Source organism: Eublepharis macularius, chromosome 1 (genome assembly GCF_028583425.1).
Source record: "Eublepharis macularius isolate TG4126 chromosome 1, MPM_Emac_v1.0, whole genome shotgun sequence".
NCBI classification, from domain to species: Eukaryota; Metazoa; Chordata; class Lepidosauria; order Squamata; family Eublepharidae; genus Eublepharis; species Eublepharis macularius.
The window spans coordinates 233,447,762-233,464,638 of record NC_072790.1 but is presented as its reverse complement, the minus strand read 5'-3'; the positions used below and the strand labels follow the sequence as shown (position 1 = coordinate 233,464,638).

Sequence of the window (16,877 nt, the reverse complement as noted above, 5' to 3'; positions counted from 1 at the left end):
TATCCATATATATCCCTTCAAAGGATGGAGGATTGAAGAAGGAGAAAGGAAAAAAAGGGAAGAATAAGGCGAGTGGTGGGAAAATATTACCCATCTTTTTCTGTGTGGAAGTGTTATCTGGGGGAGCTGATGAGTATTAAGGAATCCAGTGATCCAAGCAGACCTCAGATCTACAGAAATAGAGATTTAGAGTTCCGGGAAAGATTGCTTAGTGCAAAAACCCAAGCCAGAATCTAGGCGATGATTCAGGCAGTAATACAAAGGAGGTCCAGAGAATGATGTTTGGCAAGTGACTCAAAACCCAGGGTGTGCAGTCAAGATCCAAGCTGAGCACAAGCGGCAATAATTATAGCAGCTCTTGATTTAGGAACCGAAGAGTGAAAGGAACAAAGGTTTGGTTGTCCTGGGCTTAAAGAGATGCAGGGGGAAGTCAGGTATAAGCTTTCCAATTGGTGCATGGGGCAGTTTGAGGTGGGGAGGAGGCATGCCCAGGAGGGGTTTTCTAAATAAGGATAGAGGTGTCAACTTCTGGAGTAAAATTCTTTAAGTTACAGGGTGAGAGCACCGTGGGGAGGGGAGGTCTTTCGTTTGGCACAACGGGCTAAGGCAAGGGAACAGATCTTTATGTCTAAGAGATCCTTGGTTAGATTGAAATGCTTAGAATAATAGTTGTGGAGCTGTCAATGCGTGATTGGGTTACTTGTCTCCGGGCTTTTGCTTTGTGGCAGGTTTCTTGGTAAACTACCCATTGTCTTGAAATGGCCTGCCTCTTCCTATTCTTCTGGCTGAAACCTTCTCCTTTGTTCTGCAAACAGGTCTTGGCAAACCGCTCTTAGACAAGGTCTTTCCAGACCTTTCTGAGTTTAGCAGAGCAGGTGGCCTGGTCAGAGTCCAAGGGGTAGATATTTATGGCAACAAAATGTAAGCTGTTATCATATTATTTAAATCAGACCCTGACTGAGCGATTAGCATCTTTAGCACTGAAAATAGAACCTGTTATTGAGACATCAGTAGGTAGGTGGGAACATATGGGGGGAAGGCAGTCTTCCAGACATGCGTGTCCCAGGCCGTGGCAGGCTTTAAAGGATAAGGTCCTCTCCTTGAGTTTAATCTGGAAGCAAATCGATGATCAGCACAGCTGCTATAAAACTGGTAAAGCATCCTGGTGCCTTGCTCCAGCCAAACATAGGCAGCTTCCCTTCTCCAGCTAAAGCTGCCAAATAGTTTTAAAGATAGCTGTCACATAAAATGTATTATAGTAGTCAGACCCGGAGGTTAGAGTTGTGTGGGTTAACATGCCATAGTCACACCTATCCAGACAATACAAGAGCTTCTGTACCCATTAGAAATGAAAACAGCCATCTGCTCCATTGCCAGAAATAATAAACCCCCCACTAGGGACTTTAAACACACTGAGATAGAAGCAATTCAATAAACCAGATTCTTGCTGTGTAACATTAGCATGAGATTTGCATTTGTGAAATTATCATTTCAACTTGTCTTTGTTAAGAATTTGGTTTATTGAACTGCTTTTATCTCAGTGTGATTAATGTCCCCACTTAGATAGTTATGGGGGTGGGGGGCAGGGGGTTCTCCATTATTTCTGGTTACTTATTCCATAATTCTTTTTTCCTGCCGTATCGGTTCCATTGCAGCAACTTGCTTTTCAAAAAGAGGCCCAGCTCAAGAAGAACACCAGGACATGCTTTGCTTGCACAAATAAGGAATTAGGTCTTAAAAGTGCCCGTCTACTCCACGGCAAATGAAATACACCCTGTGGCATGACCGTCTTACCTTGTCTGGATTTTCAGTTTCAGTATGTTCACTCTCATCCACTGAACCATTGCTTTGAGATGCTGGTTCGGAACAGAGATCACAGTTGCTGGGAGATTTAGTTAATCCCTCCACACACAATCCATTCACACATTTAATACACACACGGAGTGGGAGAGAGGGTCTTGCCTCCGACGGCTTGTCAGCCTACGGATGGAGTGTTACCGAATACATTCCCTCCCCCAGGATGCTTTCCAAATGGCCCTGACCACAGGGAAGGCACATGCACGCATACACATGCTCACATAAGCACCAGGCTCACAAGCCAGTGATGACACGGAAGTAGAGCCAGCATCCTTCTGCCCACTCTTCTTCTGTGTACATTGAATGCGCAGTGGCATCTTATGCGCGGGGCTAGAAAGAGATGTACAATTGGGTATCACTCAGCGTATGGATGACAGCCCACTCCAAACTGCTTGCTAATCCTATTCCAGGGTTGCAAGAAAAACCCGCTGAGGCATCCAATAAAGTGCATCCCAGGGCAATAACTCGGTCTCCCTGAGATCTGCCGCAGAGGTCGGTATTGTCACTTCCCTGATCAGCTTGTTAATTATGTTTCCCCCGCCCCCCTTCTGCCCAGGTCTCCTCACAGTGAACCCTGCCAAGCGGCTTAAGATGTCAAGTTTGCGATATAGTGAGTGGCTCCAAGATGGAAGCGCCCTCTCTTCCACGCCTCTTATGACTCCAGACATCCTGGAGAGCTCAGGGCCCGCCGTGCGAACTGGCGTCAATGCTGCCTTTATGGTGAGAGACTCGATTCCTGAGCTGGGAGAGGGACTTCATTGGAAGCGGTGGTTGGAATGTGTGGTGAGGTTTGCATAAAGAATTGTGGTCACAGAGCAGGTGCATCTTGACAGCCCCGTGACTTCGAAAGGAGCAGGGAGAGCTCATAGTAACCTAGCGCAGAGTCGTTTTTCTAGTCCTTCATCCAAAGCAACTTCAGATAGCAAGCCCCATTTGGAGATTCTTTGCAACTGAAAACAAATTTGGCCTCTCTTGGGTGCAGAGAGAGGGGAAAGCTTGCAAATGAGCTAGAAGTCTGTTGGAAAATGCTGGCTAGCTTGCTGATGAGCTACACACTGCTGCAAGATGCAGATCAGCATAGAGAAGAGCAGAACCAAAAGCTCCTAAAACAAGGGCTTTGCTTTCAACTAGAATGAGGCATATTTGTTCAACGGGTTTAATTGCCACGAATGTTGGTTGGGAAATTTCAGCAACAAGTTCAAGAGCAAAAGCAATATTTGGGGAAAGGAGTTGGAATCATATGAGCAAGGGTAGAAAAATCAGCCACAAAGAGAGTTGACAGGGGATGAGTATCAGACACAACTGTGGTTTTGAGGCAGGAGAAATTGGAAGTGTGTGGGGGCGGGCAGGGGGGGGGAGTCTTTGCTCTTTACTTTCCCTTCTCCTCTGTCCCGGCTAGGCCTTTAACAAGGGCAAGCGTGAAGGCTTTTTTCTGAAGAGTGTCGAAAACGCCCCCCTGGCCAAACGCCGCAAGCTCAAGATGTCAAGTACAGGTGCCGAAGCCCGCCGCAGCAGCAGCTCTTCCTCTTCCTCCTCGGGCTCCTCTTCTGCAGCCTCTTCCCGCCCTCACAAAGCCAAGGTTCCCGTGTGTCGCCACGACCCGCCCTCGTAGCACCTCCTGGAGGAGGGGGTGCGTGCAGAAGGGCAGGAGAGGGAGTGGGTATTTATTGTCTGTGTTGCTGTTGGGGGAGGAAGCCTCCTCCACCCCTCATTTCCCACCCCCATGTGATGTGGTATCTTCATTCATGACAGGGTCTGTTCTGTTGTTAAAAACGGCAAAGGCCTGTTTGGAGGAAAACACTGTGTCTGTAAGGGAGAGCTCCTTAAGGCTCCACAGGGGAGCCCCACTTGTGTGGGGAAAACAGGGACGCTGTGGGGCAGTCCGGAGCGACACGTCCCACTTTTAAAAATGCCAAATCAAGATCCATTTCTGATGGTGGTTCAGGGTCTGCTGCCCCAGTGCTAGGATGTGGCCAGGAAAAGATTTTCTGTCAGCCAATTCAAGGCAACGTGGGGTACTGCCTCTCTGTCCTCCCAAAGGGCAAGAGGGCAGGTCCCTTTTTCCAAGCCCTGGGAATGGATTCAGAGAGCAAAGGGTGAGGATGATCAATTAGCTATGAAGAATTGCCCAGCCACCCCAAAAATTACTGGATAGGGGAGGGGGATGTTTTAATAGGAATGACATTTTTATAAGAAGAAGGAAGGAAGTCTGCTCATCTTAAACCCAAAGCCAGACCTTTGGGGTGTGGGGGCTGGATCTTTTTTCCTGTGGAATCTCAGTAGAGTCGTACCCTTACCCCCATGCCCTGCTCTGGTGCCTTTCTAACTTAACACAAACTGAACAGGTAAAGATTTTCCTAGCATGAGGATGAAAAAGTTTGGGAAAGCTTTACCTACTTCATTTCTGCATCTTGGACTGTTGTTAAAGGCACAGAACTGGTCTAGATAAGAAAAATCCCGTCCTGAGGAGGGTGGGCAAGAATAAGGGGTATCACAGGAAGGAAAAATAACCCACATTGCTCCTCACTATATTTGATATAAGATGTGACTCCTAGCACCTCTGTTTAAGGACGGGGAGGGCTAAGGAGCCAAACAGGAACCTTGGCAGGAATGGGAGGAAGTCTGCCAAGAGATGCCCCTGAATCCTTGCCAGTGTGGGGCAAAGGATCTTCAGTTTTCTGCCTTATATGTCTCAGTAGAATCTACTGTACTGGGAGAATCTAAGCTCAGGCACTTCAGGAAAAAAAGGGTTGAGGGGGAGGGAATGTCAAGGGGGAGGGAGAGAGTATATTTTTAGAAAGAGAAATGTCTGTATTTTTATTTTAAATGCTGAAGGTGAGCATGGGATAGAAGTTTCTAAGACGGCACACTTGAATTTGGAATGGGAGAGGGAGAATCACTCATTCGTTACCCCAAGCAGGAGCTGCTCTGTTAAATAATTCCTATTACAGACTTTTAATTGCGTCACAATAAGAGGTTTTACCTAAAACTGGTATTTCGCACATTTTTTAAAAAATCTGGGGTTTTGGATTTTTTAAATGCTTCTGTACTCTACTAAACTCTCATGGGAGCAACAGGATTCCAGTTTCACTAACTCGGAATCAGTCACTGAAACGCCATACAAAGTTCACAATAAAACTGATTTTGCTCATCAAAATTTGACGTTAGGAATTCCATTTGCAAAGTTAAGCTATTTTTTTAAAAAAAATTGAGATCTAGACTATTGGTGACTGAAGGGGCTTTTTTGCATCTTTTATGACATTTATTCCAGTGTTAATATTTCAAATCACATTTTGCTGACAGTGTCATAAGAAAGGCAAAAGTATGCTTACAGTCAACCCAAAATTGGCCTTCAAAAGAATATCAGGCAAACACTCTAGAAATTCTAATTACTAAGACATGGTTTGGACAGAACAACCAACCGTGGTTTGTGAGTACAGGGAGTGAGTCTTGGGGGCTCCTTGGATTTACATGCTTCCTCCTCTCCCTTTGTGCAGGGGCAGTTAGAATTCCAGAGTCATGGCAAACCACAATTTGTTCAATTTAAACCTCAGGCTATGGTTTGCACGCTTCCTTACAAGTCAGGAAGGATGTAAACCAGGGTAGGCAAGAAGTCTTTTTGACACAAAAAGATAGTCTATCCCTGCTCTATGTTCTTCCATTCCCCAGGCTTGTTCACATATTAGCCAAACCACTGCTTGGTTATCAACACGAAGTATTCCTTCAGTTAGTGATTTCAGGCCAATTAAAATCGAATACAGTCCAGCTTCGCAAGATCAGTTCTCAAACATAAAAAATCCTACTGCTGTAGGGGATAGCTATTCTTTAGCTCATTGTCTGAAATGTTAAAAAGGGACATTTAGGGGTAAATCGGTGTTGAGTGATTTTGAGATACTGCCCTCCCTACCTAATGAAGGCTGATACTTTCATCTGTGTGCAAGACCGGAAGAGTGTGCGCATTTATATTCAGGATTATTTAACCCAATTTTTTTTTTAAAAGGTCTCATGTGAAGAACATGAACAAGCTCTGAAAGGGGCTGAGAAAGGAGAGGGGAGGGATTGGCACTTTTAAAGGGGAGTGCAATTAGACATCTGAACTACCTGGAAAATTTGAAGGGGGGGGCAGAAGGGATGTTCTCACCTCCCCCCCCCCAATAGAAATGTTAGAAATAGTTGATCTATTTAATAGATTGGTTTAATTGACTGCCAGTGTCCACTTTAAATGTGTAGTGGAGACATCCTCTTGAATTGCTTTCAATGACAACTATCTCCCACTGTGAGCAGCAGCAGACCGCAGTCTAACCCACTTAGCTGTTACAATATTTAGGTCTTCATTACAAGAAAAACTCATTTAGCCAGTTTCTTTAGCATAAAATTTCAATTTATTTGCTTGGGGGGTGGGGGGTGGGTGGGGAGAACAGACATACATAATTTCCTCACCAAAAATCTAGGGTCACCCGCACCCAAGATATAACAAGATTAGTTTGGGAAGGTTTAATGGATATGGTTCCTAGAAGAGGTGAGGGAGATATATAGATATACTGCCAAGTTAAGGGATGGTCAGCTAGGAGACAAAGAATTAAGTTTTGGTTACACAGATTGTGGAATAAGATCTAGTTGTGACAGATCTCTGTTCCCTCCTGTACCGGAGGCAGTATGCCTCTTTCTATCAGTAGCTGGGGAGCATGGAAATGGGGGAAGTGAAGGAAACTCTGGACATGTCTACACTACTCATTTAAACTGGTGTCAAACCAGTTTCAAAAGAGGCAACTCCACCCCCAAGAAACACTAGGATCCGACAGGGTCTCTGTCAACAAATTCTCAGCACCCTCACCAACCCCCCCTACATTTCCCCCTTTAGAGATGCTACACAAGAGTTAATCCAGTTTCAAACCAGTTTGAATCTGTAGCAGAGATGTTAGCCTCTTGAAGTCTTGCCAGCTGCTCCCCCTCATTCACAATTTTTTTTGCACTTGGCAGCTGTTTTATTTGGGGAGCGAGGGGGACTCCCTTCCTTGGGGTAACTGGGTATTTGTATGTGTGTGTATGTAATACGTGTGCGTATGTCTTAACTGCCATGTCTGCCCTCTCCGTTGAAGAGATGGTGGAGAGGTTGGGTGGAGTGTCTTCTTAAGTCTTTCTCTAAGCAGCACAAAAGGCCAAGAACCAGCCATCAGGGGCATCTCGTCCATGCAACCAAACCATGTGTATTTTTTATTTCAAAATAAAAATTGCCTCTGAAGCCAATGTGTTTGCCTCTTCCTTGGCAGCCAGAACTCGCCTCCCATCTGATTTGTGACATAAGTCTAGTAAATACAGAGACTACATAAAGATTTCCAACCTTTGGCTAAACTCACATGGTGTAACCTTGACACTTCGTTGGTCTCCTGAACTCTGGATAATACAGACTGTACCAAAACAACATCAAAATTGGCGCTTACAGTAAACACATCCCAGATGTTTAGGATCCACATCCAAGAAAAAAGGGTTGCGCAGCTAATAGATGGCGGCAGAAACAGCTGTAAATGCAGAACTCAAAATGAGACAGTGGTTAGCCCTACATTCATTTTTCAGTGCCTTCAAGAAGTTGGCGTGGAGGTCTACCACTGGACTGCAGAGTAAAAAACTCCAGTGTGGCAGACACTCATGACCAGAGATGTTTAATTTTTTGCATTCTTATAGTTCTGCTTTTACACTGTTGTTCTATAGTTGTTTTAAGGATCTAGTTTTGGGATGTTCCTGTTGGTTTTAAAAAACATAAATTGTTGCAGCAGATTCTGACAAAAAATTCTAGCAAGTATTTAACAGTTCAGAGTATGTGAGGGTTTTAAGTATTTTTTAAAAAACACAGGTTTGGTTTGGATGGGATTATCTAATTTGACATTGGTTCTATTGGGGGTACTCATTCTATTTGCATTAGAAGACCTTTGGCTGATGCTCTTGCGAATTTGACTATTGGCTTCTTTGACTTCCCCCCAAAGGAGACAATGGAGTCAAGTAGGATGGCCGGAGGCACATTGTTCATGACCCCGCAGAACTGGACTTCTAGGTCCAATTCACTTGAAACTTGGGAGATCTTTAGTGGACAGGCAGCACTAGGTCCCCTGCAAGTTGTCATGTGGTTGAGAAACGGACACTCCTGCACCACCACCACCACTACAGGGAATAGTAGATCCTAAAAAATTCTGGAATCCTAACCCCCACCAAAATCTCAACCCTGAAAATGGTATCAAGAAACCAAAATACTTCCAAAACACCCCTTCAGGTTTGAGACATAAGTATGATTTGGAGAGGCTCACAGCACCAAACTGGGGCATTCTTCACGGATAATTTGTCTTTTCCTCTGCCTAGTCTGAACTCTTCCCAGATCCCCTTCTATTGTAGCCAAAAAAGCCTGAGACTCATCCCTCAACTCTTGCTTTGAGGACATCTTTTTAAAAAAAAATTTTTTTTTTATTTTTAATTTCTAACATAAAAACTACAAAAAACTACAGAAATATATAGGGAAAAAAGGGGACTGGGGAAAAGGGAAGAGCAACATATAAACAGAAAACACACACTACGTCTACATGTCTTGTATTCCCTTCATGCTGCAATTTTTCTTTAAAGTTAACTTTCTAACATGCTATCAGATTGGTAGATCTTATAAAATACAGACTACATTCAGGATCAGGTCTTCTCCCCCCCACCCCCTGCGTCTCGGTCTCAGTTCTCTCTGCGCAGCTACAATAGCTGCGCTCGTTCCCTCCTCCCCCCACCACTCTCCCCTTCAGACTTTGGACTTTCTTCTTGCTGAAACTCCTGATGGTTAGACAAAAAGTCTCTCAGCTGTACTTCCGATATTATCTTGTAGGTTTGATCCTTGTATCTGAACCAGATGCCTTCCAGAAACAACCATTTGTATTTTACATCACATTTCCTCAGGAAAGCCGCAAGTCTTTTATACTTAAATCTTCTTTTACGAGCCAAAAATGGAACATCCTTCAATATCTTAACCTTATTGCCCAGATAGTCCAAGTCCACATTATACGAATTATATATTGCTTTGAGGACATCATAAGGTGTGTGAGGCTGCTTAATGCCCCCCTCCTTCCCAAATCCTAAGTTGTAATTCTGGCTCCCGCCCCCCTACCAAGACAAGCCATGATCTGGAGGGATTTAAAGGAAAACAGAAATGGTTTCTGCGGCGGCTTGCGTGAAGCAGCTATGAGAAAACCCTGCTCCTCTTGCTGGGTGATGTGATTGAAAACTGGCTGAGAGCTGATTTCCCCCCCCGGAAAAGGATTGTTACCAGCCTTGTTTCCTAGCTGGTGGCAGAAACCACCCACACTATCACTAAATGAGCACACTGGCCCCACAATTTTGAAACACACAGACTTTATTGGAAAAAAAAGAGAAAAGAAACCTTACACCACCTGGAATGGAACAGAAGCATTCCCTGAAGCCGTTAGGAAGGAAGAGAGAAGGAAGCGTGGCGTGGCAATTATTAGGAAGTTAACAGTTACAATATACCCAAGATATGCAGATACTCCCAGGAAGACAACTGCAGTCAGCCGCACATGACACTCCATGGGATGCAAAGGTTACGCACTTGCTGAGATGTGGCCTTTGGACAGATGAGCAGGTGCAAGACAGGGATGGAGCCAATAAGGCGGGAGGAAAACCCCCACTGCTCCCACCCTCCAGCTTCTCAACGCAAGGAGCTTAGCACCGCTTTACCACTCCCTAACCAGCTCTCCCGTGTCCCAGCAGCACCCTGCACGGGCACTAGCGTGTAAACATGGTGGGGAAGGGGCGGGGCGGGGCGGGGCAAAGGTTCACATAGTCCTGTGGGGGGGGGGAGAATAAGGGGGAGACGGCAAAGAATGGCCACAAACCGCTAAAGCGTTGATGGAGCATGAGTGCCACACAGACAGGAGGGGCTGGGTGAGATCTCTATGATAAGCAGTCCTTCCGTTCTGTACAGGGAAGGGGAGGGGCGACAGTCGCTCTTCCTATTTGGCAGTCATCATCTGTACAAACTCTGCAGGACCAAAGAAACAGGAAGGGGAAGGAAATCAGGAAATTCAAAGGCAGGACAACCCCAGTTAAAGCCCCATCTCTGCAACACTAGTCATGAAGTAGCCCTTGTTTAGACAAGCACTGATCGCAGGAAGACATGAGCCCTGGAGTCCTCAGAACCTCCATTTTGTTAAAATACATGCACGTTCCTAGTCCTCATTGTTTGAGAGTGATCTACAAAATAACGTGGGCAATTTCTTGCTAACAGAATTTGCATAAAAATATGGGGGGTTCACAGATCCGCCACCTCCGCAGGCTTCAAGAAGCTGCGACAGTCCACCACCACAGATTCCCAGCTCCCAAAGGGCCTCTACCCTACCCTTACCTTCGTAATTGACTTGTCCATCCCCATCTATGTCAGCTTCTCGGATCATCTCATCAACTTCCTCATCCGTCAGCTTCTCACCCAGGTTGGTCATGACATGACGCAGCTCTGCAGCGCTGATATAGCCATTGCCATCCTTTAGGGCAGACGAAAGAACTGGTAGGTTAGAGGAAGAGGGATCCCTTAGCTCAAAGGACAAGAAGCACTCAATACTTGTACCATCAGACCAGCAGTCCGTCTAGCTTGATGTGATGTACTGTGACTGGCAAGTCTCTAAACATCTGCTATTCCTTTTAACTGGAGATAAAAAGAGACTGAACCTGGGATCTCCCGCACTCAAGGCAGATACTCTACCATGTAAAGTCATAGACAGTCAGTCAGTGAGAACAGCCAAGCATCTTATTACTTACAGTACCCTTGAGAACATGTCTTTTATAGGTCTCACACAGCAAGCTGGTTCCTATAACTGCATGAGCAAAAGAAAATCAGGGCAGGGGGCGGGGAGTGAGCCTTCCCTCACCCTGCCCACAGAAGCCCTCTGCAACTACAAAACGGCACCCCCAAGGGCTGCAAGGCTTCTGAAGACAAAAAGTAATTCATGGGAGCAGGAACTGCAGTGTGAGTGTGTGTGTGTGTGGGGGGGGTGTAATTGGGAAAAATCACCACCTTACCCTTGCACCAAAGGACAGGGAAGGCACCCATCACAAGTACCCTCTGCTCAAGCAACCAGAGGACCAAACTCAAGAGGTTGATGGGCTTGGATTTACACCAAGCCTCAGCAAAAATACAGAAGCAGAAGATGGAGCTATTCTATCAAGTTTTAACAAGGTCAGACAAAGTTGTAGAACCTTTTAAGTGGAGAATCAAATTCATTTGCCTCAAAGTAATGAGCAGCCTTAAAATCTCCTGCCTTCAGAGGTGCCTGAGAAATTCCTCCCAAGTTGCAGTGTGTGTTTTTCACAAAATGAGGCACCCCTACCTTGTCAAAGACCCGGAAGGCCTCGCGGATCTCTTCCTCACTGTCTGTGTCCTTCATTTTCCGGGCCATCATAGTCAGGAATTCTGGGAAGTCAATAGTGCCATTCCCTGGGGGAAAGGAGAGCTCTTTAGTGTAGTTCCCAAATCATACACTGAGCCCACTCACAAAGCAACAGAGAGATCTTGCCAGTCTGCCTGCTATTTAACAGGAGAAGCACTTCTCGAGACAATAGCAATGACTCAAATTAACTTCTGTTCTTCACAGCACTGGAAGAGAGCACCCCAGGAAGGGCCACTGAAGCAACCCACAGAAGTGACTTTGGCTGAATGGCACTACTCTCTTTAGGGTATCCAAACCGTTCAGAGATGTGGTGAAGGCAGGTTACCATACAACAGCCTGCTGCCCCACAGCTGATACCAAAGCTAATGGAGATCACCCTGATAAAATGATAAAACAGGAGCACAGGGGCAGGAGGAATCAGTCCGTGAACTGTCCGCAGAACTTTTAGTAACCCTTGCAACCCAAGCAAGGTTCTCCTCCTGCTGGATCCTGATTGAAGAGGAGCGGTCTGATTCTGGACGAGAGACTACACTGCTGCCCTGGCTTCAACAACTACAGAGAGGAAACTCTGACCTTGCTTTCAATTGTAAGCTCACTGCTTTGGGAAGACTGGGAGTTACCAAATGCCCTCCCATTCTTGCTCATCTGTGGCTTAGGTTAAAGATTCCAAGCCCTGGAGCCAAATCCATCTGTTTACATGCAATGACTGTTACTTCCCCAGGACACTTTAATAGGTTGGGCCCACCAACATAAAATGCATCGGATGTTCTGTTACCCAAATTCACCCAGGAAACAAGTCAGTCTTGCCAAATCCAGGATCTCAAGTCACCATCCTGTCACCTCTTACCCTAAAAAAGGGCAAGGGGCCCTAAAAAAGCCCCTCGCCCAAACACCCCAGGAACTGCCCTGCTCACCATCAGCATCCACTTCATTGATCATGTCTTGTAATTCAGCCTCTGTGGGGTTCTGCCCCAGGGAGCGCATGACAGTGCCAAGCTCCTTGGTGGTGATAGTGCCATCACCATCCTTGTCGAAGAGGGAGAAGGCCTCCTTGAATTCTGAGCGGCAAGAGGAGACAACAGAGGAGAACTGGTTATCCCTGGGACATTCCTCCACCACGCCCGTCCAGTTAGTATAAGCTGCCCTTCCACATAACCCCTGGAAGTTCCCAGGCCCCAATTTAAAAGCATTTTAAGGACACAACCACCATCTTAGTGGTGCCTTAGGGGGCAATCCCCTCTGTTCTATGCAGAATATTTCAGTCTTGGCAGTCTTTGAGACGCTGCAAAACTAACAGGAGGGTAGGCAATACTGATAATATGAACCAGGGGAAAGGACTGATTGGTGAAGGCAGGCTTATTGCATTCAGAAGCATGTCTAATCAATTATAGTGTCCTTCACCCGCAAATTATTATAGAGCTGTATCACAAGAAATAATAATAATATTTGATTTATATACTGCCCTTCAGGACGACTTAACATCCACTCAGAGCCGTTTACAAATTATGCTATTATTATCCCCACAACAACAATCACCCTGTGACGTGGGTGGGGCTGAGAGAGCTCTGAGAGAGCTGTGACTGACCCAAGGTCACGCAGCTGGCTTCATGTGGCGGAGTGGGGAATCAAAGCTGGTTCTCCAGATTAGAGTCCTGTGCTCTTAACCACTACACCAAAATAGCTCAGAGAGATGCCTTGATAGGGACAGGGACTATAGATGTCACTGGGTACTGTCTGCTGATGTAGATATGCTCCTACTAGGGAGTTGCCATGTTGCTAAACATGCCAGGTCAACTAGTTACACTTTGTTTCAGAAAGATTTCCACCCTGTCCTTGGCTTTATGTTTGTTTCAAATGTTCTCATAACTTTCCCTTTTGTATCTGCTCATTGAATGTCCAGTTGATCATTCTTGTACTTTAATCAGTGGAAGTCCTAGCTGTCGATTATACTGTATTTCCCTTGCACTGTGTAACCTGCTATGGGTCTCAGTGAGAAAGGTGGACTAAAACAAAATTATACTAGACAATGTGGTACACATGAAACTATTTTATACTGCATCAGACCGTATTGACTACTGTGACTGGCATACTGATCCTTTGAACTGGCCTTGCCAGGGATTGTCTGTATACAAAGCAGATGTTCTATCACTGAGCCACGGTCCCTCCCCTCTTTCACGTACTATGGAACAGTGCCGTACTCATGTCCCTTTCAAGAGAAGACAGTATTGTCTAGCAGTTAGACTGCTGGGGATTGGAAGACATGGGTTCATATCCTTGCTTGAACTATGAAACTTACTTGACTCAGACGTTTTCTCAGCAGTATATAAATCCACGGAGCAAACTGGAAAAAGCCAGTGCAACCCCACAGGTTCTAAATCCTATTTCAACAGCATAGGGACATATATTTCCATGTTATGGAGAAAGGGACCTGACACTGAGGGCAAGAGCACACGCGCACACACACAGCTTCGGTCAGGATCTTCAAAATGGGCTTTAAATCAAGACTTGCAGTTTTGATGCCAGCCCATTTGTCTCCCCCACTCTTTAGATTCTGACTGATTCTGCCATCATTTCTATCCCCAGGAGACAATGGAAATTCTCACCTGCAATCTGCTCCTCTGTCAGCTGGTCAGCCTGCAGGGAAAAGGAGGACAGCAAGAAAAGGAGGGTTACAGCTGCAGCCTCTCCAACTTCCTGGCACACACAGTCGGTATCTTCAGACACCCAGTTGTTTCCACAGGTCACCAAACCCTCTCTCAGTAACACTGACATCACCCATCCCAAGATCCCATGCCAATAACCTCCTTTATTTGCCTTAGCATTGTGCTATTTATATCCACAACGTTTTATAATTTAATAGTTCTCTGCCCCAAGAACTCTACAAAATAAATTGTGGCATTGGTAGGAAGCTACACAGAAAAGGCAATGCAGAAGATAGGGTCCCTAGAAACCCGTTTTGCCAGCTTCCCCATTAATGGGTAGTTGTCATCATCAACACCCACCACCTACACTATACACCCCCTTTGAATGCTCTTTTGTCAATGCACACAAGGACTTCCTAGTTTTCTCCCAAAGACTTTTCTCTTCCCCACTTACCTGTACCTTTCCTTCTATTGCCACATAACAGAAGGGCAGAAAAAAACAGCCCCTGACCCCCACCCTCTCCCATATTTTAATCTTCTGCTCCCTAAGAGGGCCTATACACAGATGCCTCTATTATTTCACTCCCCTCTACACTCTAAATTATCAGTTTCAAACGATGCACCCCTCATCTCCAAGACCGGCCTGCTGGCTTATACCATACTCCATTACCCACAACAATGTCTGAGCCGGCACCGAATGGAGGGTGGGGGACAGACATATAAATAAAGTCTTAAGCAGAATCCCCAGTCACATAATTTCCACCCAGGCCCCATATACACAGCCCATAAGGGTAACATCCGCCACCGCAACACAGACCCCTTTCCTCTCTTCGCAGCTTTCTTTTCTCATGGCCCAAGTTTTCTTACACCCTCCCCACAAGACTAACCGAGGTGTTTGTCATCTTCCTGCTCTAACACAACTGCACCCCAATTTGTGCCCCCTTCCTCAACCACTTTTGTAGAGAATCCTCCCTTCCATTTCAACCTCCAGATCTCCCACTTCCTCACCCTTCCTCCTCCTGTTTTTAATAACAATAACACCAACTGCACTTATATACCACTCTTCTAGACAGATTAGAGCTCTCTCAGAGAGGTGAACACAGTCAGTGTTATTATTATCCCTTCCATACAGCTGAGAAGCTGGGGCTGAGAGGAGGGGCTGACCCAAGGCCAGGGTCATAGATTTTCCTCCTGGCACCCAATTTTTATCAGCTCTGCTTTCTGGCCCAAGTCCTTCTCCCCACTTGCATGGCAATTTGAGGTTTCCCTCCCACTTCATAACTCCCCCACTTGGAGCCATTTCCCATCCACGCTGTGTAGCTCCTGGAGGGCGGGGGGGGGGAGGCGTCTTAAGCTCTGGTTCCACCCCACCCCCCGCTTTTATCATGAGCCTCCCAATTCCAGACCTCCCCTCCTCCCTTTCAGGAAGGCTTGAAGCTCCCCCAGCCCCTCTTCATCACCAGCTCCCCCCTTTTCAAGGCTCCCCATTCCAATCCCCCACTTATATGAGGACTTCTTCCACCCTCTTTCTCCCATCTTTATCCCTTCAGGGAAAGATCCAAGGGGGCTCCTTAGCCCCTCCCACTTTTGCATCTTCCCCAGCACATCCATCCTATAAGACCCCTTGTTTTGGGAACCGCCTCCCCACAGATGCCCCCAATGGGGCAGAGGGGAATGCAGCCCCCTCCTCATATCACCCCCCAGGGAGATGGAGGCTTCTGGCCCCCGCCCCATTCAAGACCCCTCCCCCATACCAACTCAACCCTTTCTGGGGGGTGAGGTCCCAACTCTTCCCCTCCCCCCCCCCCGAGTGCTCACCATGGTGACGGGGGGGAGGGGACCTGGTGTTGCGACCTTTCAGCTCTCGGCTGGTGTCCGTCTCCTTCCGCCCCGGGCTGAGTCGCCGCCCCCTCCCCGCTCCTCTCTTGCCCAACGGCAGGAGGCGAACCTTCGTCGCCCTCACGCCCTCGCGCGCGTATCCCTCCGCCCCCGCAAACGAGTCCCGACGCCCGGCCGCAGCATTAAAATGAAATGGGGTGGGGAGGGGGAGCGGCAATCTCCAGGAGCAGCCGTAGTAGCGGGTCGTGGCCGCCGCGCCCTTTAAATAACGTCCGGTTCCGCCCCTTCCTCCCTCACGTGGCTGACCAGCCGCCGCCCCATTGGCCTAGCCTCACCTGCATTGCGTCAGGGGAGGCTGCTTAAAGGGGAAGGCGCGAGAAACGGGGAGGGGAAGCGATGGGCCGACTGAAAAATGGAAGTAGGTTAAGAATATGGAGTGTGGGGAGGAAGGAGCGGAGAGTGAACAAGCTTGTTTGCTTTTTTTTCACATTTAAAGGGGATGTTGGAATTAAAGGGGAAACAGCGGGGGTGCGTGGGGGGAAACGACCCATTAAAGGGGATGATCAGGCGTGAAAATTTAAAGGTAGAATTTTAACTACTCGAAGTGATTTGTATTTAATAAAAGGGAAGAAGAATACAAGGTTCATAGAAGTGTTGCTTGTTATAATACATCTGAAAATAATTCACGTGTTTTAATAGCTACTTCATCCTGATAATTTAGGAGTCTGTTCCGTATGAGGGCAAAGAGGACAGGCCAAGTCACAGGAAGGCACTGAGGCAGAGAGATCTTGGATGTCATTTAGATCACCAAAGGAAAATATAGGTAGCTATATAGGTCACAGAATCATATGGTTGGAAGGGATCTCAAGAATCATCTAGTCCAAGCCCCTGCACAATACAGGAAATTCACAATTACCTCACCACAACACCCCCAGTGACCCCTGCTCCATGTCCAGAAGACAGCAAAAAACCTCCAGGACCACTGGCCTGGAGAAAATTGCTTCCTGACCCCAAAGTGGTGATCAGGCATTACCCCGGGCATGTAAGTCCACACAACTCTTGATCATAAGAGTATTACAACAGACACAAACAGTGTGTTGTTAGTAAGCTAGAA

At 46.6% G+C, this 16,877-nt stretch overlaps 2 protein-coding genes across 3 annotated transcripts in view; one reads left to right on the top strand and one right to left on the bottom strand.

Annotated features, from left to right (window-relative positions):
- The window catches only part of RPS6KA4 (ribosomal protein S6 kinase A4), a 42,753-nt gene extending 35,631 nt beyond the window's left edge, over positions 1 to 7,122 (top strand). For both annotated transcript variants that reach the window (XM_054993109.1, XM_054993119.1), the window contains exons 16-17: positions 2,414 to 2,577; positions 3,257 to 7,122. In XM_054993109.1, coding sequence (XP_054849084.1) covers positions 2,414 to 2,577; positions 3,257 to 3,469 — 377 coding nt within the window. In that variant the 3' untranslated portion in view covers positions 3,470 to 7,122. The remainder of the gene's footprint in view (positions 1 to 2,413; positions 2,578 to 3,256) is intronic.
- Positions 7,123 to 9,217: 2,095 nt separating this feature from the next.
- LOC129338701 (calmodulin-1) lies at positions 9,218 to 15,994 on the bottom strand. Its single transcript, XM_054993131.1, has 6 exons — positions 15,743 to 15,994; positions 13,886 to 13,916; positions 12,197 to 12,340; positions 11,223 to 11,329; positions 10,244 to 10,379; positions 9,218 to 9,880 (listed from the first exon to the last, which is right to left on the bottom strand). Exons 1-6 carry the CDS (start codon positions 15,743 to 15,745, stop codon positions 9,852 to 9,854), a joined length of 450 nt encoding a protein of 149 aa, XP_054849106.1. The 5' UTR covers positions 15,746 to 15,994; the 3' UTR covers positions 9,218 to 9,851.
- Positions 15,995 to 16,877: the final 883 nt, after the last annotated feature.

Bases quoted from the DNA above. Each gene is read 5' to 3' on its own strand.
- LOC129338701 (XM_054993131.1), bottom strand. The intron at 12,341-13,885 runs GTGAGAATTTCC...CTTGCCGCTCAG, and splicing joins GACAGAGGAGCAGATTGCAG to AATTCAAGGAGGCCTTCTCC. The intron at 10,380-11,222 runs GTAGGGGTGCCT...TCTGCCCTAAAG, and splicing joins CCTTCCGGGTCTTTGACAAG to GATGGCAATGGCTATATCAG.